A 25,654-nucleotide genomic window follows, 5' to 3' on the forward strand; every position below is an offset into this window, starting at 1 on the left:
TATGTACAGTTTTTGTTTAACATGTGCGGTATTCACTTTTTGTAAATAGCCTAGCTTTTCGGAAATGCAACGAGTCATCTGGCGCTATTTGCTTGTGTTTGAAGTCCGGTTGCTCGCTTTGTGAAAAAGCTATCAACCTCAACTTTTGCTTGTCAATAGACAGAGATATGTTGTTTAGATTAGCGTTTATTAAATGCTGTTATCTTTAAAAATATTTGTGGGATAAATGGTTAAAGTCGGTCAAGTTCAACTCTTTACATAAGAAATATTTTTAACTTTTAGAGTCTGGCTGACCTTAATTTGGATAGACGATAGCTTGTGCTTTCCAGCAATGGTTCAATTGTTAAAATCGAAGCAGAAACAAGCAACTTACAACTAATTTAATAAAGACATATAATGATCGCAGACCGGGGAGACTTGTATACTTGCTTCGATTCGGAAATGCAACGAGTCATCGGGCGCTATTTGCTTGTGTTTGAAGCCCGGTTGCTCGCTTTGTGAAAAAGCTATCAACCTTAACTTTTGCTTGTCAATAGACAGAGATATGTTCTTTAGATTAGCGTTTATTAAATGCTGGTATCTTTACAAGTATTTTTGGGATAAATGGTTAAAGTCGGTCAAGTTCAACTCTACCTAAGAAATATTTTTAACTTTTAGAGTCTGGCTGACCTTCATTTGGATAAACGATAGCTTGCGCTTTCCAGCAATGGTTCAATTGTAAAAATCGAAGCAGAAACGACAAAGATATATTATTGATTAAATGCTGGTATCTTTAGAAGTATTCTTCGGATAAATAGTTAAACTTGGTCAAGTTTAACTCTTTTCTAAGGAGATATGTGGTGTTTTTCGGGCCTGTGTTACATAGCTATTAGGTAAAAGCGGACTCTTGCATGCTTTTTTTTGTCATGGTTGACTAATTTCACCCCACTTTTCCACCATTTTATGGTGGATTCCTCCTGTGTGACGTCATCGCCTTTTTAACCAGGGTGGCGACTTGTATACCAGTTCCAGATCACGCATGAGCGCATATTGATGTCAAACGTAATGCTTGAGTGGTGCTTGTAAGAATAGCCTCTGAGGCTATTTTTACAATATGTTGTAAGAATAGCCACAGCCAAATAGAAAAAATGGTTTATTCATTCATGTTATGTTTTGTCATTAACGCGTCCGGGACGAAAAAGATACTAACTACAAAAGTCGATATAAACCTACCAGCACGTTAACGAACGGGAAAAGGTGGCAAAACCTTGAAAGGTTTAAAACGTGCCTGAATGAAAAATTATGTAGTAGGCTATATATCAGTACAGGGTTGTCAGACAGCTTTTGAGAAAAAGAGCCAAACTGGGTAAAAAAAAGCCAAATTGTTCAATAATGTTAATATAGTTGCTAATAAAACATAATAACGTTAACAACTTCAAAAACGTTACAACATTACAACAACACAATCTACAAAACAATTCCAAATCTTCATATTTTACAGTGTTTCCACTCGAATCTTTGGCATTGGCCATTGGCATAAACATTATCAGCTAAACACTGTCTAAAAAATCGCAATAACACTTTTCAGTCTCAATTTCCGAAAGACATCTATTTAAATAGCTAGTTTGAAAGTATGTGCCAACTGCTTCCAAAAAGAGCCAAATATTGAAAACAAGGGGCCAAACAATTTTTTTGTGAGCCAACTACCTCTAAAAAGGGCCAATCTGGAAAGCCTGTATCAGTAGTTAGCACGGCCACAAAACCCAAAAAACAAATAGCAAAAAATAAAACAAAAACAGTTTAATTGCTTTTCGTGATGAGCTATCGTAACGTATCAAGAGTGTTCACCTCAAGACCATCAACAGTTTTGATAACCCACCAAGGTGGATCAACATAGCAACTATTTTATTTGTCTTGTTTGTTTTTTTTTACTCATATAAATTGTCAAAAAAAAATTCACTAGCCTTTTTTTCTCACCTTTCTAAATTTGTAAAAACTTTATTAAGGTGTTGCGACTACTGTATGCCATATATTAAACTGATTGTCCTGATTTGGCATCATGCACGTTTTGCGACCGTGTTTTGTCGCTTCTACCTTTTTCTGGACCCCTGCTACGTTTGACATGCTGTATATTGTTTTTCGTTGTGAAGCTCAGAAATAAAAACAAACTCAACTGAAGTGATGTCGATTGTCGACTGCATTTTCAAGGAAACCTGAATCACTTAAGTTGCCAGATATTAAAGCCTAAACATTCACATTTTTGAAAATTGGCATTGTCATACCAAATTGGTAACCCTGCCAGACTGAGGCCTCCAAAAACGTTGCTCCTCAATGAAATAACTACGAATCAGGTAAAAATCCTAAACATGATGCAATTTTTATATAAAAAGTTATAATATTTTTTTTTTAAAAGTAGCCCAATTGGGCGCCAGCCAAAAAAGCGCGCCCAACGCGAATTTTTGGCGCCTGGAGAAATCAAAAGTAGCCCAATTGGGCGTAAAAGCGCCCAATCTGGCAACCCTAATTACAATCACAAGTGACAACCAAAATACCTAATTTTGTTTGTGTACTTTGCCGACCTCCAGTGGTCTTTTTGTTGGTTCCTTGTCTCATTCGAATTTGAGATATTATTTTCTAATGTGAATTTGTTATTCTTCTTCTTCAACAGATTGATCATGTTTGATCAGCTGTGATCTCCCTTATGAACTGCCTCCATTTTGTTCTATCTTTTGTTTTTATAAGTGTTTCCGGCATGCTTTTTATTGCTCTAATTTGCTTGATATTGTCAAAATATTTCATTTTTTGTCGTCCTTTTGTTCGTTTGCCTTGCACCATCCCAGCAACGAGATATAACACTTAGGGTTGCCAGAGGGTAATATAAAAAAGAGCCCAAGCTTATGCAAAAAGTAGCCCAAAAGTAGCCCAATTTTTGGGGGTGTTCTAAAATAGAGCCCAAAATGGAGCCCAAGCAAAGAGATAAGCTAATATACAAAATTATTCCGAAGCGCTTGATCATCAATCCCAAATTTTAAGTGTTTTTCCAGTTCTTCACATCTTTCAAACAGATTGGCAACCATGCATTCACCCGATAGCTCAGATGATACTTGGTTAGCGCATAGCGCGTGACTTCAAGAACGAAGAAGCTTCAAGATCAAGCGGCGCTGGTTTGACTCTCGGGGTGTGCGCTTGAGCAACTCATTTTCAGGACTGCTCTCCATTCAGTGGCACCTAATGGATGGGATAATTCCCCGGCGACAACACTTCAACAATCGACAACTTCACTCTGTCAATCTCGGTGACCGGGCCTGCGTCAGTAATTTAAAGCCTCTACAAGTATGCGAAACTGGCAGGATTAAGCTATTCAAGAAGCTTTCCTAGGCGAGGATAAAGATTTAATCAATCAACTGTTTGTTAAAATAGCTACAAACAGGTACCGGTACCTAAACACAAAAAATGGCTTCACTAACCATTTTTTTCTCATCTTTCTACATTTTGTAAAAACTTTATTAAAGTGTTGCGACCATGCCATAACTGATTGTCCTGCTTTGGCATCATGCACGTTATAGCGTCCGTGTTTTGTCGTTTCTACCTTTTTCTAGACCCCTGCTATGTTGACATACCGTACATTGTTTTTCGTTGCGATGGTCATAAATAAAAACAAATCTGAACTGATGTCCACTCACTGCATTTTCATGATAATAACAAGGATCACTTAAGTTGCCAGGATTGCCAGACATTAAAGCCTAAACATGCACATTTTTGAAAATTGGCATTTTTATAGCCTACCAAATTGGTAACCCTGCCTGACCGAGGCCTCCAAAAATGCTCCTCCTCAATGAAATAACTACGAATTAGGTAAAAATCTTAAACATGACACAATTTTTACATAAAAAGGTTATATTATACTTTAAAAAAAAGTAGCCCAATTGGGCGCCATCCAAAAAAGCGCGCCCAACGCGAATTTTTGGCGCCTGGAGAAATCAAAAGTAGCCCAATTGGGCGTAAAAGCGCCCAATCTGGCAACCCTAAACACAATGAGTGGAAAACTCCTCTTTTTGCTCCGTTTTACGTGTCGGCCGTCACGCTTCACTACAGACACTCGCGCAGTAGTTTAAACGGACATCACAAGAGTTTTAGATGGGATGTTCCTTCGATTTTATGTGCGTTGAGCTCTACCACTGAGCTATCTCACCGCCTAAGGTGCTTGGCTAATTAGTAATATAGTTTTGTACCATCATGGGTAAGGTGCTATCCACATGTTAGGCTATTTTCAACCTATTATTTAACATTATGTTATTGTCAGAAGCCTAAAATTAAACTATAGTGCAGCCCTAACAAAATTCGACTGAGTAAAGTTTGTTGCACAGTAGCCTTGATGTAAAATCACTGGTATTGCCCACAACACTAATTCGGCGCTCGCTAAAAGCGGCCACTCCATGAAAAGTACCTTATGAAAAATGACGTTCCATGAAAAAACTGTAGTCTAAAGCAATGGGAAGGCGTAACAATTCAATTCAATTCAATTTATTTTTCTTTGTCAGAATGCAAAAGAAATGATATTGAGAAAAAGAAATACAGTAACAAAACTAACAAAAGGAAAAGGTGGCAAAACCTTAATGGTTTAAGACGTGCGTGAAAGGATCTAATATTGCGGTATATGCATCAATAAATATAGTCAAGCACGGCCACCAAACCTGATACTTTAAAATAAGTTGATGAATTAGTTAAGAATCAGTCGCCTCCTCGTTCCTGGAATAACTGGAGCGCCAATTCTTAAAGCAATGAGAACACGACTGAACCCAACATCACAAAAACAAACTAATATACACAGTTACACACACATATTGAAATTACATAACGGACTATCAAAACAAGGACTATTTACAGATTTCATACAGAAATAAAGTGTTCGCAGCAACGATATTAAGTAGCCTATATATTGTAGAACAAATACATAATATGGCAGCTCATTATCAAGATAAAATAGTTAAAAAAGCTTTGTTTTTTAAATTAATTTCCTGCGCATGTAAGAGCATAACAAGCATGATGATATAGCAGCGTGTTTTTGGTATTTCTAATAAGAGTTGAATCATCTTTGATAGCGTCAGTGAGGGATGGAGTGTTTTTGGTATCGCTAATGAGAGGTGGAGACTCTTTGGTAGCGCCGATGAAGGATGTAGTGTCTGAGTTGTTTCATGCATCTTTTCCAAACCAACCTAAATAATAATCTTACGAAAAGTCAAGCGATCCTCTGAACGAACATAATAGCTTATAATAATCAGGGGAGTAGTTAGATGCAAGCTGGTAGTAACTTAGTGATATATTCTTATCTGGCAAATATTAAATTATGCAATACGGTATAGTAGCTTATTCATGGAAGAGTAAAGATAGTAATCATCATCCTTATCCGGTCGGGTGTAATATATAAGATATACGTATAGTAAGATATGTTAATGTATAATATAGTAATATATGATATGTAGGATAAATTTACAAAAGTGGCATTTGGAAAGGCATGCTATACCAGGATATGGTGCAACAATCAATAATACAGTCAGATAATTAAAGAGTTAGGCCTACAGCATAGGTTGTTAGAGGTTAATTTTCAAAACGCAAGTGCTTTTTCAGGTTACTGCAAAATATTGAAAAGGTTTCAATTTCAGTGATGGTTTTCGGGAGATGGTTCCACACTTTAACTCCACTAAACTGAATGGATTGTTGAGTCAAGCTTTTGGAGAAGTAGGGGAGGAAAAAGTGATTGTTGCTTCTGGTTGATATTGAGTGCAAATTGTTATTAAGTTGAAATAGAGAATTAAAGCATTGGGGTAAGTGATTGTGTTTGAGTTTGAACATAAATTTTGCAGTTTCTATTGTGTATAGTTCGTCAATTGTGAAGAAATTATGGGATTCAGAGTGATTTGATTCATGTTTTGCAATCATTTTTATAAATTTGTCGCAAATCTTTTGAAGCTTTTTTAAAATAAAGTAGCCTACTTTCATTTACATTTTATTGTAAAACGACGAGCAATATTCCGTACATTAGTGTCTTTACTGTAACGCTTTACGCAGACTGATGTTGTTTTTCTGAACATCACCAATGACTTTGAGCTTTAAAATCTTCGTTTTTTGATAGGTACGAATTTTAAAATATAGCTTGCAAATGTGGTTTACAATATATGACACAATGTCCCAGTCGTTGGTTAATAAATACAAACTGTTTATATCAATCTCCTTAAACACAGTCTGCATTGTATTACAAAAGCTGAAATGTTTTCGAAAATCCACTTCCAGCTTCAGCAAAATTTTCATCAGAGTAGGACTTGGCTTCAGTAGGCTAATGTTCCGTATTCGTCGTTTTGTAGTGTGTCAATTATAGATGAACCCGCTGTGCAACTGGTGTCACTTTCTAGTTTAGACAAAATGCCTTGTTGTTCATCTGTGGCACTGCGCTTCAATTTTCGTAACACGTATCCCCCAATATATTCTATTATGTGTATTTCATCAGTTGTAAGCACCGTATTAGTCGTTTGTTGTTGTTGTGAAACTTTGCTATTTTCATCTCTGAAATGTAAATTTCAAAACGTTAATGTTTGCGTATTGAACATAGATGCTGGCAAGAGTATTTAATGGTATACAAATCGTAAATTCGTGCTATTTTTTACGGTAGCCTAATGTAGGCAAAGTTAAAATATGCATCTTGCCCCGTTTTATGCATCTTGTGTATGTCTCATTTACTGGCTGGTATAGACAATTGCGTTATCTATTTGGCGACTTTATATGAAGTTTTTGGATATCGACCAATAAATACAGACTGAATTAAGACAAGTTTCGTACTTGAAGATAAGACGGAGAGATTGGGATTGGCTCAGTCAACAGCAATCCCACGAGATCACTGGATAAGCATATTAATCATTGAAGGCAGTTTCTGAAATCTGGCAGAACTGTCGTTCGTCGTACCAGACATGATTGAAATAAATGTAAATCACTGTTGATAAGCTACATTGGTTAAACAAGCTATAGCATCGGTATAGAACGAAAATGCCACTATATGTTTGGTTTTTACCTCAGAAACACATCAAACAATTTTCTTGTTTGCTCCACTGCTTCCATACGTTGAAGTTTTCCGTGAAATAAACCAGGGATCACTTCAACTGCATCACAGCTAAACTTGTGAAAAAGTTAACTCCCATTTGTGGTGGATTCGAATGCACGAATGTAATATTGAAGAGCTGCATCAGTGAAGTTATCAAGTGAACCACCAATTTGTAACCACATCTTCTGTACTGTTGATTCAGACACTAAAAAAATACAAAGTGTGTAATGAATACTACATGTAGTGGCGGATGTCCCGGTAGCACCTTTTGAAAGTGTACCACAATACGTTTCCTAAAAGGAAACTTGTCTACAAATTCCCAAATCAAAGACATCTTAACCAAAATAGAGGATTCAAACCAACGACCTCCAGTCTTCTGGCCAATAGCATACTCTCTACGCCATGTTGGTTGGTCGAAAGCTCGATCTTAGCAACTACTGTATATTATTACTATCCTTTTCCCTAACCCTCTGGTTGGTCCATTCCCTCTATACACCTATGTAATGGTACATTTTCAAAAGATGCGTCCCGGTAGCTTATGTTTCCATTATATATTGGTGTAATGACGCTATTCAGTAGAATCAGGGCTCCCGAGAGGGGGGTCAGGGGGACCTATGCCCCCTCTGCAAACGAAAACGCGATATATGATGTCTTAGTTGCAACCTGAAGGGGGTATGGGCCTCCGTTTCAAGAAATTAGGGGCCTCATTTTGCTATTTTGACGTCTGGAATGTGGTCTAACAATTTCCCCTTTTTACGTCGATTCGACGTAGGCAGGTGTTGAATAGATGCAATATTTGCGATATGTTTTAATTTGGCAGACTGGATATGCCTACCACAGCAATTGTTACACACAAGTGGCTGACTGCAGTCAGATTTTAACGTTGATCCGTCGTCGCCAGACGTAGAAACAATGTGTAAATGGACGATTCAGGCTATAAAGTTGTCTTGCCGGTCTACAGGCTGGTAATATGCGGAACTGTAGTACCATACCTTTTCTGGTGTTATTACATGTGTTTCCAGCGTGCTTTGACTTGACATGAAAACGCAATCCCCCGTAGGTTTTGTAAGTTTTCGGACATAAGTGACATCTGCAAAAATACCGGATAATATATCCAAACAATTTTATTCAGCTTTCAACACACAACTGCACGATTTAATTAGAGGTGCGAGGTCCTTTGAAACGCTTTCTTACCCAAATTCACGTTGCACTGTAGACGCGCTCGTTGAAATGGGAATACTTTGAAATTCTTCATCTTCGATTATTTCCACAAGATACTCGACGGTTAAATTATCAGAACTGTTTTCCATTGCACTGTTATAAAAAGCCAAACTTCTTCTAGCCCTGTTGGTTGTTTATAGCTGGATAAGATAAACTTTGATAACCATATAGCCTACAGTCAGTCGTTTTGTATCGTATTTCGTAGACCTTTGCTACCCTATACTAATTTAATATTGTTGTTAGCAAGAGCCTATGTATTTACCCTGCTTATTGACCTGTAACATCCTGATTAACCTACTTCAAAATTTCACACAATAATCTGAAAAGACAAGCGGTAACGAAAATAAACTTTTAAACCACCTAACAATAATACTATGGTCGGAACAGTCCAATTGCTTCGTGGTATTCGCCGTCACTTTAGCCTTGCTTTAGTGCATTCTTAGCACGCCGTACACCCGTACGGTCGCAGTCTGTAGCCTTCCATGTGCAAGCAGTGAACCATGAAACCAACGACGTAGAGAAACTAGAGATAAAAGAGAAACACTAAGAGAAGATTGAGTTTCCACTCATTGTGTTATATCTCGTTGATCCCAGTCAACATTGAATTTTCCAACGAGTTGCTTCTTGCTATGTGTCCGAAATATCTCAATTTTCTGAGGTTAATATTATTAATCAAACTCCATTTATCGTTTATTTGTTGGGAAACAAATTCATTTGTTTTTCTTTCCATCCAGAAATTTGTTATTACAATGGAAAAACAAACTTGATTAATTGAGCATTCGTAAACGATCAGTTTTGTGTGTTACTGAGTAACTTTTTGCTTGTATCAATTACGCAACACATTCATGGCCACAACAAACAATGACCTTACTTTTTCTAGTTATTTAAAAAATCTAGGTAGAGTTACCTGCTAAAAAAAGTTAGGTGATGGTAGTCTAAGTCAGTGTTTATAATGTCGGAATTTTTGCTTTTTAATTTCTTATTCAAAAGCATCAAGTTTTTTCCTCTTCGATTTTATTATTCACATGTTGATACAGCCTATAGCTATTTGCAATGATGATCACACCTGCATGAGGTAATTTTCTTGTAAAATCTAAAAATTGGAATTAATGTTTATTGATCGTGCGGGCTCTCAGGAGCCTTCGCATAACGTTTCTCAACTGGTCTTGTATTAAAAATATTGACTGACGTTCATCGAATTTATCGTAATGTTGCTCCATATGCAATCACCTGAAACTACAGAAAAGCCTAAACCAAACTTAAACTGTTTTAACTGCAAATTAAAGATTTTTAAAATAGCATAAACTATTATTAATAAGACACTTTCATGATACGCATTCAAAAAACAATCTCAAAGAAATGTACAATCCAACTAGAGGAGTATAGGTTACAAAGCAAGCTACACATCAACTTAAGATAAATATAGTCAAGTGAAACGTTTTTGAAAAAAAACAACATATTTTTTTGGGATGAGCTGCAAACAAGTTCATTTATTTTCATCAGTCAGCAGATTTTTTTTCTTTTTCTTGTTTTGTTTGGGGAAACATCTACCTCGTCGAATAAATGTAATCACGTGACTCTTCCTTTTTCGTGCTTGTGGAATCGAGCTTGGGTAGGTTTTTGAAAATTGAGTGACAATTTTTACTCAATTTATTTAATTACAACGAAAATTTGAAACATACATCAGGCAAGCGTAGCATCATTGATAAAATAGAAACTACACTAACTTCTCAAGTGACATGGAGTTTTAAGTTAGTATGGCAAGTAACAAATTATTCTCATTCTGTTCCAGATTTTATGGTTTGTGCATACTGTACAATGCCAAGAAAGTTATTTGTTATTTAACATTACTCTTTGTTTTTAGCTTTCATCATGTTTAGTGCTGGGTCCAAAATAGTAAAGCCCAATAACGTGCGTCCAGATGAGTTTGAAACGTCAATCTCCCAAGCAATATTGGAGCTTGAAAGTAACAGTGATTTGAAGGCACATCTACGAGAACTTTACATCACTGCAGCCAAGGTAGTCTTAAATATAAGCAATTATTTTTTGTTTGTACCTTCAAAAGATCAAGAAAAAAAGTTGAAGTCGCTAAACTCAGTTTCCGCAAACATTTTAAAAAGTTTAGGGTATCAGTTAGTCGCTGATCGCAGTTTCCGCAAACATTTTAAAAGGGTTAGGGTATCGGTTGGGTATCAGTATCCACAAACAAACAAACTGAAAAGATCGAGAGAAAAGAATAGAACATCGCTGATCGCAGTTTCTGTTTTTTCGCAATTTCGGCAAACATTTTAAAATTTCCGGTAATGATCCCAAGCCTGAAAGCAGCCGGTGGCCATGGCCGCTAAGTAGTGCTTGAATGACCGCCTGTGCTACCTCCTCCGTCGGCCAAGTTTGGCCGCTGGTTTCTTCTAGCCAATTATTTAATTTTGCAATGGAATGATCGTGGATTAAATGTCGAAAATATGTTGTATCAAAGAGTGACGCAGAATTAGGTCAGCGCATCATAGTCACTACTGTTGTATTGAATATATATATTCAGCTGCGATCACCAGCGCTGTAAGTCTTGTTTGCAATTCCCGATGTTTATTTTAACAAAGTGTTAATCCGAAGTGCTAATTTACATCGGCTTCAAAGTTGTCGGACATTGAATCGTTGTTAAAAAGGAGAACTAGGTTAGTTGACATCCGTGGGTAATACACGTGTCTTCATAGCTGAGAACGCTGTGGGTTAGTGACTTCACACCCTCAATGGTGACATCATAGTGGAATAAATGGTCAGGTTTTATGAAAGGTGGTATGCAGTTGAAACAATTTACTGAGCTGCAAGCAGTTAAAACAATTTAGGGCCTTGTTAGATGGTCCCGCAATACCGGATTACAATCCCGATAAAGCATTTAATGTGTGGTACAACGATTCTATTGCAGGACGTCGCCCAGACTTCAACAACGCTAAGTGATCATTTTAACATTGTTGCAAGTTTAATGCTATTTACTTGAGCTATCGTTATTGTATTTTGGCCTCCAAGCACGCAGATTTGGCCGCCGAGAAGGAGCTCTCCGTAGGCCACAATGGCTGCCGGAAAAAAATATGAGTTTTAAGGCCTGGATCCTAAGTGTTTGCCAAAGTCGCTGATCGCAGTTGCCGCAAACATTTTAAAAGGGTTATTAGGGTTAGGGTTAATCGGAGTTTCTGCAAACATTTTAAAAGGGTTAGGGTTGATTGAAGTTTCCGCAAACATTTTAAAATTTCTAGTAATGATCCTAAGAGTTTTTGTTTGTTTGCCGAAAATTTTAAAATGTTTGTACAGAAACTGCGATCAGCGACTTCGGCTTTTTTAAAAAAATTTTAGGTACAAACTGACGGTACAAGTTGTTCATGGTACGAATTAGGTTGCATCCCAATAATGTTGCTGCAAACCTGGTTTTTTTTCGCTGAGACTTTTCGGTCATTTGTCCGAAATGACTTGAAAACATTCGGTCATTTTATATTTATTTCGGTCATTTTTCTATGATAGAAATATTTCCTTTCAAGTAGCTGATACAAACCAAAACTTGCACTTCCTGACTAGCTACAATTAACATTAAGTTTCGCTGAGAAATGTTGTCGTGTTTTATAGAGCAGACAAACGTTTCTTCAACGTTCATCAGTGAAACTCAACCTTGCAACACTCCGCCGCAGACATCTTTTATTGCACACTAACACTACGTTCAAAAATAACGCAAAACGGAAAGGAATAAAAACAAGAATGACTAAATAAAAAACAAGTTACGCTCTAATGCAGCGGTTCTTAACCTTTACTAACCTGCCGAACCCTTGCGCTAATCTGCAAGTTTTCGTTGAACCCCAAATTTTCGCTGCGTCACAAAAACAAAAATTGACCACATTTATTAGTAATACATTACTGTGTCAATGAGACTTCTGGGATGCAGCCTAGTTCGTACCATGAACAGTTCAGACCGTCAGTTCGTACCTTGAAAAGATCAAGAAAAAAATTTTAAAAAGCCGAAGTCGCTGATCGCAACTTCCGCAATCATTTTAAAAATTTCCCCCTGAAAAGATCAAGAGAAAAAATAGCTCAAAACCGAAATCCGCTGATCGCAGTTTCCGCAAACATTTTTTCCGCAGTTTCCGCTAACTCTAACCATAGAGCAATCTATGCTCAAACCCTAACCCTCGCTGATCCGCAAAATTTTTTCCGCAGTTTCCGTTAACCCTTACCCTAATTCTAACCATAGAGTAATCTATGCTCTAACCCTCGCTGATTGCAGTTTCCGTAAACATTTTTCCGCAGTTTCCACAAACGTTTTTCCGCAGTTTCCGCTAACCTTTACCCTAACCATAGAGTAATCTATGCTCTAACCCTCGCTGATCGCAGTTTCCGCAAACATTTTTCCGCAGTTTTGCAGTTTCCGCTAACCCTAACCCTCGAGTTTGTTTCAAATTGTTTGGGGAAACTCTGATCAGCGACTTCGGCTTTGTGCTATTAAACTGCGATCAGCGACTTCGGCTTTTTTTAATTTTTTTTTCTTGAACTGACTGTACGAATGGTTCAAGGTACGAACTAGGTTGCACCCAGACTTTTGTTGCTGTTTTTCAGTGACCATTAGTAAGATTCGTGGCTTTGTCTGGGAAACAGCAATTCTCATGTCTTTTTCGCATGCAAGCCGGTTTCGTTTTTTTTTTTTTTTGCTTTATCATTAACCCAGAATAGAAAACGCATGCTCGCATAAATAAGTGGTTACGAATGGCATTAGAACTTCAAGGGTAACTTTTGTAATAAGAAGATAACTTTTCATTTGTTGGCGCCAAAACGTTTGAAGATTTGTTGCGTTGAAGTTTCTTTTTTGCACCTCGCTTTGTTGGAGCTCGATAATGTCATTCAAGTATGAACTGTTTATATCTGTTGTTGACGTATCCATGCTGGTTATGGCGTTTGCTCAGGAAAGTAGTTTTGAAATGAATTTTGCAACTTCTGCAAATGCTCAGTAAATACTGGCTTGAGCCTCTGAACTTGTGCAACTTTGCCATTTTTGCTGTATCGGAATTACTGACTACCTCGTCCAGACGTGGAAAGTTAATGAAGTTGTTGTTTTCCAATCGCTGCTACTAAAACTTCAATTTCCTCTGAAAAACATTTGCTCTTCAGCTTCTAAGTTACATAGCCTATTACATTTTTACCAGTCGAACACACAGATGTTTATTAACCATCACGTAAGCCGCAATCAAGTTTCGGCTGGACAATATTTTCCAAAAATATTGGCTGATATGCCATTCAGTAGGCCGTGTGTTAATGTTTCAGAGGACGTTTGCGATCGAACCCGGGGGTTCGATTGAACCCTGGTTAAGAACCACTGCTCTAATGGTTTGCAATTACAAAGTGATTTAACTCCTCAACAATTTCACCGCTCACGTAGTGTGCTCACTTCGCATTACTGTGCCAGTGCGCGTATGCCGCGTCATAATTGAATGTTTTGTATGATGCAGCATTTAACCTCAAACGCAAAGTTTATCTGCAGTTGAACAACCCAAGCGATTTTTTGTTCGATGTGGGTCAAGAGGTTTCACAGAGGTTATCACCAGCTCAAAATTTAACAACATTATGCAACATGCTGGGATAATTTCCCGACTGACAGATCAATCTTTTCCACGACTCGAAGGAAAGATTTGAAAACACAGTGGCATTTCTAGAAAGTTGAAGTCTTTGAGTGTGTTACTTTCATATTTGCTTTATCACAAGCAATGAGACATTGGATCAACGTACAAACGGATACTTCGTTGTTTATCAAGGTCTGGTCAATAACATTTCGAAAGGGTTGGCCACAAGCTCAAAAATTGATAATATATGCAATAGGGTGGCCAAAAAAAATGGAAATTTTTTATTTTTGTTTGCACACCCTCTCATTTGAGGAGGATTCATGAAAAAATGACACTGTGAAAATTTGAAGTGAATCCGACAAGAGGAAGTGCTCTCCCACCGACCTCAAAGTTTGCTTTCTTTGGCATAATTCGTCAAAATTCCTTGAATATGTGACGTAATTCTTTTTTGACTTATCTACATTGCAGTTGCAGCATTTTTGTGTAAACCATTGTTTTACTCTGAATTTATGATACAATAAGTGTTTCCATATGCAGAAAAACAGAAATAATACACAAAATAGATCACATTAACAAGCGTTTGGTATGAAATAAAATGCACTAAACTTTAGCTAAAACCGTATAAAAGTACGTTCACCAGTCACGATCGCAACACTTCATGTGACAACACATTGCCCAGAAATTGCAAGAGAAATGTTTGTAAAGAGTCAAGCCATTGGTTGACTTTATTGCACTTGTTGGAAGCAGCTTTCTGTGGTGCTTGACCACTTGATAGAGGAGCTGGCGCTGTTGTTCATTTTTTGTATGGACTTCATTAAAGTCAGTAGCTAATTTGACTGCCCGCTCTGCACAATCATTGACGGCTTTGAGATGACGCCAAACTTTGCATGCTTCTTTATAATCATCACGATCACGCCATGTGTCAACAGAAGCAGTGACTCGAAAAGGTTAAGTGAACGCTATGTTACAAACTGTGCCAAAGAGAGACGTTAAAACTTGACAATTTTGTTTGGGGCAACATGACGAACATCTTCGGGAAATGGGTCTTTCTTAAGAGCATTAACGATTGCCTTCTTTTCATCATCTGTGTTATTATCACTGAATAAAGGCAGTGCAGCAAGATCCTCACTGATGTACCACAAGCGCAACCTCAACTTTTTTCTGCCACTTGAGAAATTGCATTGTCAACCTCTTTATAATCCTCTGTGAGCTGTAACATTGCTAGGTCATTTGTAGGGGCAGATATTGATGAAGGTGCTGCAAACCAAAAAGTGGCATAGATGGTAGTAGTTAATATTACTCCATCTGCAAGTGTACTGCATGCAAGTGTACTGCATGCAAGTGGCAGTGTAATCTTATTGACCTTCATCTCGTAGTAGACAGCGAAGAACCACACCCCATACAGGCAGCTGACATGGCCCTCAAGAGAGTCAACAAATGGACACCCACTCTCTAGTGTTGACTCCCTTGAGGGGCTATGTCAGCTGCCTGTATGGGGTGTGGTTCTACGAGATGAAGATCAATAAGGTTACACTGCCACTTGCTTGCAGTAGGGTCATTCCATTATATTTCAGGTCAAAATTAGAGAAAATGCCACCCACCCTCTCCGTTTTGGTTGATTTTGACATATGTGAGAGATGGCAACCCACTGAGCTCAACAAAAAAATTTTTTTTGAAATTGGTCGAGGGGTTTTAAAGTTACACCATTTTCAATTTTAACCGCACGGTGGCAGTATTTCAGCTCCAAAAAGTAAAAATGCCCCAATATCTGTTATACTCAAGCTAGGAAGTTGATGAAAATATGTAGAATACCATTTTGGGGGATGAGGAATCCAAATTTGCAAACAGAATATAAGAAAAACATGTAGTTTTGGAGTAATTTGATTATAAATATTTTTTGAAGTATATCTTTTGGGGAGAAATTTGCCCATGTAGCCGAAGAAAAAACAAACATTTTTTTTGGGGGGGATGTTAAGTTGGACTTATATTTTGATAAACACACTCCAATTTTGTTGTTCCATATTGTTCCTTGCCTGGACTGGTGGTCAAAATTCTTTTTAAAATTTTGCAAATTTTAAATGCTTTTTTAACATTTTACACTTTGAATTTTCGGCCACTAGTAGGATTTTAGAAGCTGAGCAGTCATTTTTTCATTTTGCGCCTTCATTTTTTGACAATAACTTTTTACCTTGAACGATTTTCGCACTGAAAACATCAGGATTGCACAGAAAAAAGATGCAAAAAAGGTAGATTCGTGCTTATTTCACCTCAAATACTACTTTTTACCAATGAAGTGCCTCTCACTCACAGTACAAGCTGGCAAAACTCAATAAAATAATGCACTAGGGCTGATGAGGCCTTCTTGCATAAATGAGTTTTAGTGTAGTACAAAGTGGCATTACTTGATTTCTGTGTACAGAAATATCCACTGTGTTTTCGATTTATCCTTGGAAATTTCCTTCACAATCACATCCTTAAGTCCTAGTTTGAAGTTTGTTTTAAGTACCTTGTAGTACTTTGGTTCATTTTTTCAATTTTCTGATAAAAATTGGACAAATATGATGCTCTGGGTTTTTTTATGTTTTTTTTTAAGTGGGTTTTTTAAAAAAAAACACCCGGGTTTTTTTGGGTCGGGTAAAATACCGACAACCCTGGAAAACATGCATTTTACCAATTTAAGATCTAAGGAATTCATTTGAATTGCAATTAAAAATATGCTAAGATGAACATTTCAAATGGTAATTTAGATTTAAAGTTTTTCTTAATTTATTTTTGATACGCTAAGTTTGGGGGAATATTTCGGAGCGTTCAGAAAAAGATCCCAAAAAAATTTTTTTTTTCAAACAAAGCAATTGAAGTACAGTATAATATTTTCACGAAATTTGATTGATGTAAGTTTTGCATAAACCAAAATATTCAACTTAGAAAATATCAACCCATAATCCCATATGTATCGAAAAAATGAAAATAATTGAAACATAACTGATGCTTTGTCACAATATTTGCAGGGTTCAGCCATATTCTGGTCCATTTCTTTAAGAATTGTTTTATGTGTCAAACTACCAATGTTTTATTATTCAACTGATATCACACAGCTAGTCTGATCAAGATTTTACTACCGTTTCTTATCAAACCAGCACCTGCACCCTTATCATTTCTGAACTAACTTTTCATTGAAGTAGAAAACTGCCTGGCTATGATGTTTTTATTATTCAGCAGGAAAGGAGTTGTTATACAGTTTGGTTTGGAAAAGAGGATATGCTGGATGCCACCCACTTCTGCACTTTTGAAACTAACTCCACCTTCTACATCCAATGGTTACATCCAATGGTAGAAGTTAGACTTTTAGCTCGCAAGAACTGAACAAACTTGAAAAACTTTTTAACTAGACTGATGTGCAATTTGGTGTATTTTTTACTGCTTAATCCTCACTCAATAATTTCTAAGCTGTACCTATGGGATTTAATTATACTTTTAACTTTTTTGATCATATGGATTGAAACAAATCACTGTCAGATGACAGACATTGCAATTTGCTGTTTCAAAAATGCCACAACTTCATGTCAAAGAAATTGGAATTTTGCCAAACTGAGTATCAGTTTTAAACTGCAGTCCCTCTCAAAAAACAGATGGAACAACTAAAATAACTCATCATAAAGACATAACATGAACAGGTAACTAATTTCAGAAAAAAAAATTTTGAGTTTGGTCATGGCTACATGGCCAAAGCACCCCCCAAAGTTATCCCCCCTCAAATTTTTGAAACGTGGTTTTCATCTATAAATGATATATTTTCACCAATTTTGACAGGAAATTCAGATTCCTTGCCCCCAAAAATGGTATTCTACATATTTTGGTTGTTTTTTTAGCTATAAATTACGAGATATTAGCAAAACTTGAATTTTTGGGGGGCACGATGCCCCTGTCAGGTGGTGAATTTCAAACCCCCACAACTTCTAAACCACTTGGTCAATTTCAAAAATTTTGTTTTTGGTGTGCTCAGTTAATGATTGTGAACTTACTGCCAAAGTATGAAACATTTCCAAGAGTATTGGTTTTTTCATGACCTGAAATATAATGGAATGACCCAGTACAGTTCTTGTGAGTGAAAGCTAATATCGCTACCACTGCAAAGACTCACGTTGTTACCAAACTAAAACGCATCCGTCAAGAGCATATAGGAGAATCAAAGCACAAAGGGAGGCGAAATTCAGCTTCCCAGCTGACCTCAGAAGCTGACTTCACCCAGAGCTTAAGTGCATTATTTGATATTGCACATGCTAACTGGGAATGCCGCATAACAATACCAGAAGACTGCCAGTTTTTGATAGACCAAGGTGGTGCATGACAGATACTGATGACAACAGAGGACCCAATGCATCGGCAAGCTGCTGCAAAGTATAGAAAGCGCAAAGATGATGAACAGAGACGCAACGGAAATCGCATTGATCCAGTACCATCAAGTGCTGCTGCTTTCTCATCTGAAAATGATTAGCAGATGATGAAGATTCTACCAGTGACCCACTGTTTGCACCGTAAATCCAAATAACACCAAAACAAAAGAAAACCCAGTAGGAGCAGCCATTACCAAAACGCTGCATTATCGATAATCCACTGTTTAATGCAGCACTGAACAGAATTATAACATCAAGTCGTCAAGCAATGATGATCGTCACTCCTGCTCTTGCTGCAGCTGGAATTGATATAAATGAATTGACAATGTCACATTCCTCTGTCATGAATGCTCGAAACACCTCACGTGAAAGCCTGGCAGCTGCAGTGCTGCAAAAATTTAAACCAACAGTTACAGTTCCACTTGTTCATTTTCATGGTAAATATTTGACTAATGCCAATGGCACAAACTGCGAATCTTTGGCCATTGTAGTTTCTGGTATGCATATTGAGATACTGCTTGGCATTCCGAAGCTGCCTGTTGGAACGGGATCACTAATGGGCCAAAAAGTAGTGGAATTCATACACGAGTTGTAGCAGAGCACTTAGCTGCACTTTGTTTTGACACGACATCAAGCAATACGGGAATCCACACTGGAGCTATCACTGTCATGCAGCAGGCATTTAATCGAAGGCTGCTAGTTCTTGCATGCCATGATCTCAAAGTCGTCAATGATTGTGCAGAGCGGGCACTGGGCAGTCAAATTAGCTACTGACTTCAATGAAGTCCTTACGGAAAATGAACAACAGCGCCAGGTCCTCTATCAGGTGATCGAGCACCACAGAAAGCTGCTTCCAACAAGTGCAAGTAAACGCCAACATGCCAACAGCACCATTAAATAAAATCAATGGCTTGACTCTTTACAAACATTTCTCTTGCTTTTTCTGGGCAATGTGTTGTCACCTGAAGCGTTGCGATTGTGACTGGTGAACGTACTTTTATACGGTTTTCGCTAAAGTTCAGTGCATGTAATTTCATTCCAAACGCTTGTTAATGTGATCTATTTTGTGCATTATTTATGTTTTTCTGCATGTGGAAACACTTATTATATCATAAATTCAGAGTAAAACAATGGTTAACACAAAAATGCTGCTACTGCAATGTAGATAAGTCAAAAAAGAATTACGTCACATATTCAAGGAATTTTGATGAATTATGCCAAAGAAAGCAAATTTAGAGGTCGGTGGGAGAGCACTTTCTCTTGTCGGATTCACTTCAAATTTTCACAGTGTCATTTTTTCATGAATCCTCCTCAAATGAGAGGGTGTGCAAACAAAAATAAAAAATTTCCATTTTTTTTGGCCACCCTAATATGCAACATGCGGAGAAAATGTCCCGATTGATAGAACGGACCGATCAATCTCTACCAAACGGTTTGACCTTTCCAAGGCAACTCAACATTGTGTCGCACTTGAAAACATCCGTCAGTCACGTTTGGGAAATGTTACTTCTGTATTTGCGTTATCACATATAATAAGACATTGGATCAACGTTCAAACACTTAGTCTAGTCTTGTATTTCCGATTGACAAAAATCGTAGAGTGGCGCAAAAAGCTTCTTTGCAATCACTGAAATCGATTTACGAGCGTAAATATTTTTTTGGACATTTTGACTGAATTGACTATAATATTTTTTCGGACATTTTGGCCGAATTAACTATCGTCAAACAGGCAAATGCGCGGAGGTTTTTTAAAAACTTTATTCTAGATCATTTAATGAGCGGAAAATTCGTCTTGTTTTTGTTGAGTAATTTTTGTCTAGCACTGCTCTATGATCATGCAAAAAATCGCAGACCTGCGACTTGTGGTTTCGCGTCACAGTAATTATCGCTATTACTCGCGCATTCCCGCACTTTTTATTTCTAAGGGAAAGACGAAAGAACAAATGAAAAAAAAGTGCATGTATAACTTCTAAATTCAACTGTTTTTGCCAAGTGGCGCGTGCGATCTTTGTCTGGCTCGTACTCACAAGGATATGAGTTCGATACCAGCAGGAGGTAGTTTTTTTTTTTGAAGAAATCTAGTTCGTACCCTGAAAAGATCGAGAAAAAGAATAAAGATAGCACAAAGCCGATGTCGTTGATCGCAGTTTCCGCTAACCGTAATCCTTACGCTAACCCTCGCTCATCGCAGTTTCCGCAAACATTTTTTCGCAGTTTCCACTAACCATAGACTAATCTATGCTCTCACTCTAACCATAGATTACTCTTTGCTCTAACCCTCGCTGACCGCAGTTTCCGCAAACATTTTTCTGCTAACCTTTACCCTAACTCTAACCATAGAGTAATATATGCTCTAACCCTCGCTGATCGCAGTTTCCGCTTCCCTTAACTCGGCCCTAACTCTAACAATCGAGTAATAATCTATGCTCTCTAACCCACACTGATCGCAGTTTCCGCAAACATTTTTCTGCAGTTTCCGTTAACCTTTAATCTAATCATAGAGTAATCTATGCTCTAACCCTCGCTGATTGCAGTTTCCGCTAATCCTCGAGTTTGCTTGCGAACTCCGATCAGTGAGTTCGGCTTTGTGCTATTAAAGTGCAATCAGCGACTTCGGCTTTTTTTAATTTATTCTCTCAATCTTTTCAGGGTACGAACCCGTTTCTTTTTAAACTAAATTCTAACTCGAAGTGACTCAATCGTTAGGCTACGCATTTTTGTGGCCGTTCAGTTTGTTTTTAGTTCTGACCATCACAATAAAAAACAGTATATGACAAACATAGCACTAGCAGAGGTCTAGAAAAATGTAGAAGTGACAAAACTCGGAGGTTATAGCATGCATGATACCAAAGCAGAACAATCAGTTTGAAATATGGCACGGTTGTGACACCTTAATAAAAATTTTATAAATTTAAAAGAAAGAGAAAAAAGGCTAGTGAGTTTTTTTTTCTTTAACAATTAAAATAAGTAAAAAAAAGTCTAAATTTATAAAAAAAATTAAAATTCACTTCAGGTTAGAGTTGAGTTTAAAAAAACATCACCTCTTGGTGGAGTCTAACTCATATCCTTGGGAGTACAAGCCAGACAAAGGTCGCACGCGTCACTGATTCACTTGGCTAAAACAGTTGAATTTAAAAGTTATATATGCACTTTTTTTCCAGCAACAGCGTGCATGCACAATAAAAGCGACGTAAAGATTAAAAAAAAGACATGGAACGGCTGTATTTACGGCACCGTAAATGTAGCCACTTCCTAAAAAAACTCTTTGTTACCCATATTTGATAGGCAGAGGCTATATTTACCAGATATTGTGCCTTTGAGACTATATGCACTAAGCACTTGTGCAGTTGAGAAGGAGCAATCTTCCTGGCGTCAGCACTACCTGACTACTCACTACAGAACAGCGAGCATTGTGTTTTGCTAACCATACCGGTGTAGCCTCCACACTAGCCATCAAGACTTTTCCCAAAAACATGTGCTTCTTGGCAGTCGAGTGTAGCAAGAACTCAGCGATAGACACATGTTTCGCCCATGAGGCTGAGCTCATCAGTACTGCACCACTAGTTCTAGTGGCCATTGCATAACAGTTAAAACACGAAAAGGGTGAACTACGTGAAAGGCCAATTCGGTCTATGCGGTTTATTAGTTAATTATTTGAAAGGTGTTGGTGGACCTCTTGAAACTTCCTCACAAACCCCACAAATCCTAATTTATAACCCTAACCCATTGGAATATTAAACTTCATGAAGGTTTTTTAATATTTATTGCTTTAAGTTGAGAGGAATGATGACAAAAACATGTCTTATTTGCTGTCTTGTTTTGAACTCTAAAAAACTCGCTTAAAAATAAGTGTGTTTTTTTATGTGTGTGAAACGCTTGGTTTTAATTTAGTTTGTTTTTGATCTGACAGGAGATTGATGTTAGCGATGGGAAAAAGGCAATTGTGATATTTGTACCCGTCCCCCAGTTACGCCAATTTCAGAAAATTCAAGTACGTCTAGTTCGTGAATTGGAAAAGAAATTCAGCGGAAAGCATATAGTTTTTGTGTCACAGCGAAGAATTCTTCCTAAACCATCCAGAAAAACCCAAGTTAAGCAAAAGCAAAAACGCCCATTTAGGTTTGTACTTATATTGATCTGATACGGTGATACCTATACTATAGTTTAATAAATGCTTTTACGATGATGTTTAGTTTGTTAAGTAGGAAAAAGGTTGTTCAAGGCTAAATTGACTTCCTTGATTGGAAGCACTAAAAGTTTTACGACAGAAGTACATACCTTTTTTTCGTACTGCTCTGAAATACAAGGCTTTTTTCTATTTTTCAAACCTTTGCTATTTCAAAAGTCAAGAAGCTGTTTTACCACTGGTAGATAATGGTGAGCCAAATGTCAGTACAAGCATCTTTCAGCTACTGTGTTTTATTGTCTAAACCACAAACATTGCGATTACGACACTTTTTTACTTAATTTCAAACATTTTATTGTCTTGTGCATAAAGTCGGCATTTTATCACATTTACATCTGAACTAATTACTTCATGTAGTCGAACGTTGACTGCAGTGCACAACAGCATCTTGGAAGATCTGGTATTCCCCGCTGAAATTGTGGGAAAGCGGATCAGGGTGAAGCTGGACACCTCCAAAGTGATTAAAATCCACTTAGACAAGTCTCAACAAAACAACGTAGAGCACAAGGTAAGACAAGCAGTGCGGCTTTGTATTGTTTTTGCTGGGTTTTGAAGTGACATCATGAGTTTGGTCCAACGCTGGTCATTCTTTTTGTGATCGCGGAACCTCTGAGGCCCTAATTTACTTTGGTGTTAGTCGGAAAATTCCCACTAACAATGAACATGTGACGCAATAACTAACAATGTTTCTTATTGACTACACTCAACTTGTGGTTTAACGAACTGGCCTAATTGGAGGGGTCTGCTACTATTCGGTGAGTCTGATTCGGTGAGTTCCTAACCTCCAACCCTAAAACAGCAATGATAATTAGGCTACGGTACCCGATAATTAAAGAAAAAAAATTAAAAATTCCCCGTTAAGGGATCGGACTCACCGAAACGGGCCATTCCGTAATTGGAGTGTGCATTCCGCAAGTTGATCTAAAAATTTAGAATGACGCATCAATAGACTGAAGCATAGCGACCGTTATACACAGACCATGCCAACATGCCGCTGAATTGTTTACTGAAAGCGGATATGTTAGTAGCTAGAATTAGTTAATAGTTCGAGTGTTAGTTAATAGTTATAGTTTTTGTGCGATGTGGAGTTACTTTAAAACTATTTTTGCCATTCAAATAACATTAGATTTTTGCACTTGTGCTGGAAATCCGAACAGCGTCTGGCAACGCTGGTAATTGGGAAAGATTTGTCTTTTTTTTCAACGTAAAATTAAAGAGTTGCAGTGATTAAAAATTTAGTGATAACACAATTAGCAATTTGGATTGTCATAAGGGAACGTTCAAATATTACGTAACGCTTTTTTTCCGAATTTTTGACCCCCCCCTCCCCCATGTAACGCCAACGTAACGCTTTTTTCAATCCCCCCCTTCCCCATGTAACGCTTTTTCACTACGAATTCAGCACAAAAAACTACCATTCCGTACTCGAAAGCGTTACGTAACGTTTTGCTTGAACCCCCTCCCCCCCGATGTGACGCTAACGTAACGCTTTGCATAAACCCCCCCCCTCCCCCTCGAAGGCGTTACGTAATATTTGAACGTTCCCTAACTAATTATCGTTTCAAAGGGGTATAAATTAAATTTAGCTTGGAATTCAAAATTGAAACTACATCGGCCTTCAATTCACACGTTGCCTAGACTTGTGTAACGTGACTGTATGTAGATCGCTGTGTACTAAGCAAGAAATCAATTTCCCTAAAAAACGGGGACCTCACGGAACTCCTGCTGAAGAGCACTGGTTTTTAGACCAATCGTTTCCGGACTGATGTCACAGTCGTTTGTAAATTGGGTTTAAAAACCTCAGTTTAAAGATATTATTGGTTTAAATTGAGGCTGCTTAGCTTCTGATCTACGAAAGAATATTGAAACCAGCAGTTGCGACCTCCGGAGCCAACCACCAAACAAATTCAGCTACAATGAGCTGAAAAATTGTCTTGACACTTCCTGTAATTTGTAAAAACCGCAACCACTGAAGCACAGAGTAACAATGTTTTTGTTTTCCAGGTTGATACCTACACGGCTGTGTACAAGAAACTCACTGGCAAAGATGTTCAGTTTGAATTTCCCACCGTGATTTAACTCCAAATAAATTTCTCGGAGAATGTGTCTGTGTGTGTTCATGGGTGACATGTTAATTTAGTTTTGTTTGCAGTTACAATGTTATTGCGTTTTTCCCGTTACGACATGCGGCATCATATATGCAGCACAGCTTGGGCGCCGATCGCTCTCTAAGATTGGTGGGGACATTTACTAGGAGAAGTATGAAAGAAAGGGGAGACGAGCGAAGCGAGCTGAAAGATCAGGTCTGTTCAACAATCAAACGAATACAGTAGATAGGCTACAAGTCTAATGCGATGTATTTTAATTGTCAGTGTCAGCATTGGACAGCAGAAGTCCAAACACTGCAACTCGGCAACAAGTCTCCAGCGAATTAAAAACGAAGTCCTTGGAGAGGCAATGAAGGTTGATCGACTTCAAAACTTTGTTGTGCACATGGCAGACCATTGCATGATTTGGCCGTTTCTGTGTCATGGTAGATCATAACAAATTTTTGATACGTCGCAAAGTTGAAAATGACCGTTCAGCTGAACACGAGCTGGCTGGTATTTTGAGCAAAAGTTCCACTTGCGGAAACATTTGCCGAACAGCGGATGGCATCTTCTTGAATATCATTCAAACATCTTGTGCAAGGGACTCTGTCAAAAAACTCAGGATAATCGTCTACCAAATGTGATTGTAGCTTTCCTCTAAAGCAGGGGTGGGGAACCCGCGGGCCGAATGCGGCCCGCGTAACTGTTCTATGTGGCCCGCGTCAAAATTTCGTAAATTTTTTTTTTTTTCTTTTGCAAAAGTGAAATCATTTGAAGCTAAATTACCTGTGGAAAGTACAACTTGAAAACAATAACACCGCACATTTTCCTACCTTGCAAGAGCAAAAGCCTTCTACAACAGCCAAATATAGGCTACCCATTGCCTATGTATGTGTCAATCTTATGGAGACATTTAATGCAAGATTTTTGGACATAAAGAGTAAAGAAATGGAGTTAGATATTTTTGCCTCTCCTTTCAATGTGGTTGCAACTGATGTTCCTAGTAACTTCCAACATGAAATAGTAGAGCTCACAGAGTGACGGTACGTTGAAAGCGATGTACCAAAATATTCCACTGCTCAACTTTTATCAACGCT

At 37.8% G+C, this 25,654-nt stretch overlaps 1 protein-coding gene across 1 annotated transcript; it reads left to right on the top strand.

Moving 5' to 3' along the window:
• The first annotated feature begins 9,831 nt into the window (after nt 1-9,831).
• On the top strand, nt 9,832-24,573 carry LOC145764568 (small ribosomal subunit protein eS7-like). Its single transcript, XM_082576192.1, has 5 exons — nt 9,832-9,905; nt 10,158-10,312; nt 22,192-22,400; nt 22,825-22,975; nt 24,472-24,573. The coding sequence occupies exons 2-5, from the start codon at nt 10,166-10,168 to the stop codon at nt 24,544-24,546; spliced, it is 582 nt and encodes a 193-aa protein (XP_082432318.1). The 5' UTR covers nt 9,832-9,905; nt 10,158-10,165; the 3' UTR covers nt 24,547-24,573.
• Nucleotides 24,574-25,654: the final 1,081 nt, after the last annotated feature.

This window comes from Aplidium turbinatum, chromosome 2 (genome assembly GCF_918807975.1).
Source record: "Aplidium turbinatum chromosome 2, kaAplTurb1.1, whole genome shotgun sequence".
Lineage (NCBI taxonomy): Eukaryota > Metazoa > Chordata > Ascidiacea > Aplousobranchia > Polyclinidae > Aplidium > Aplidium turbinatum.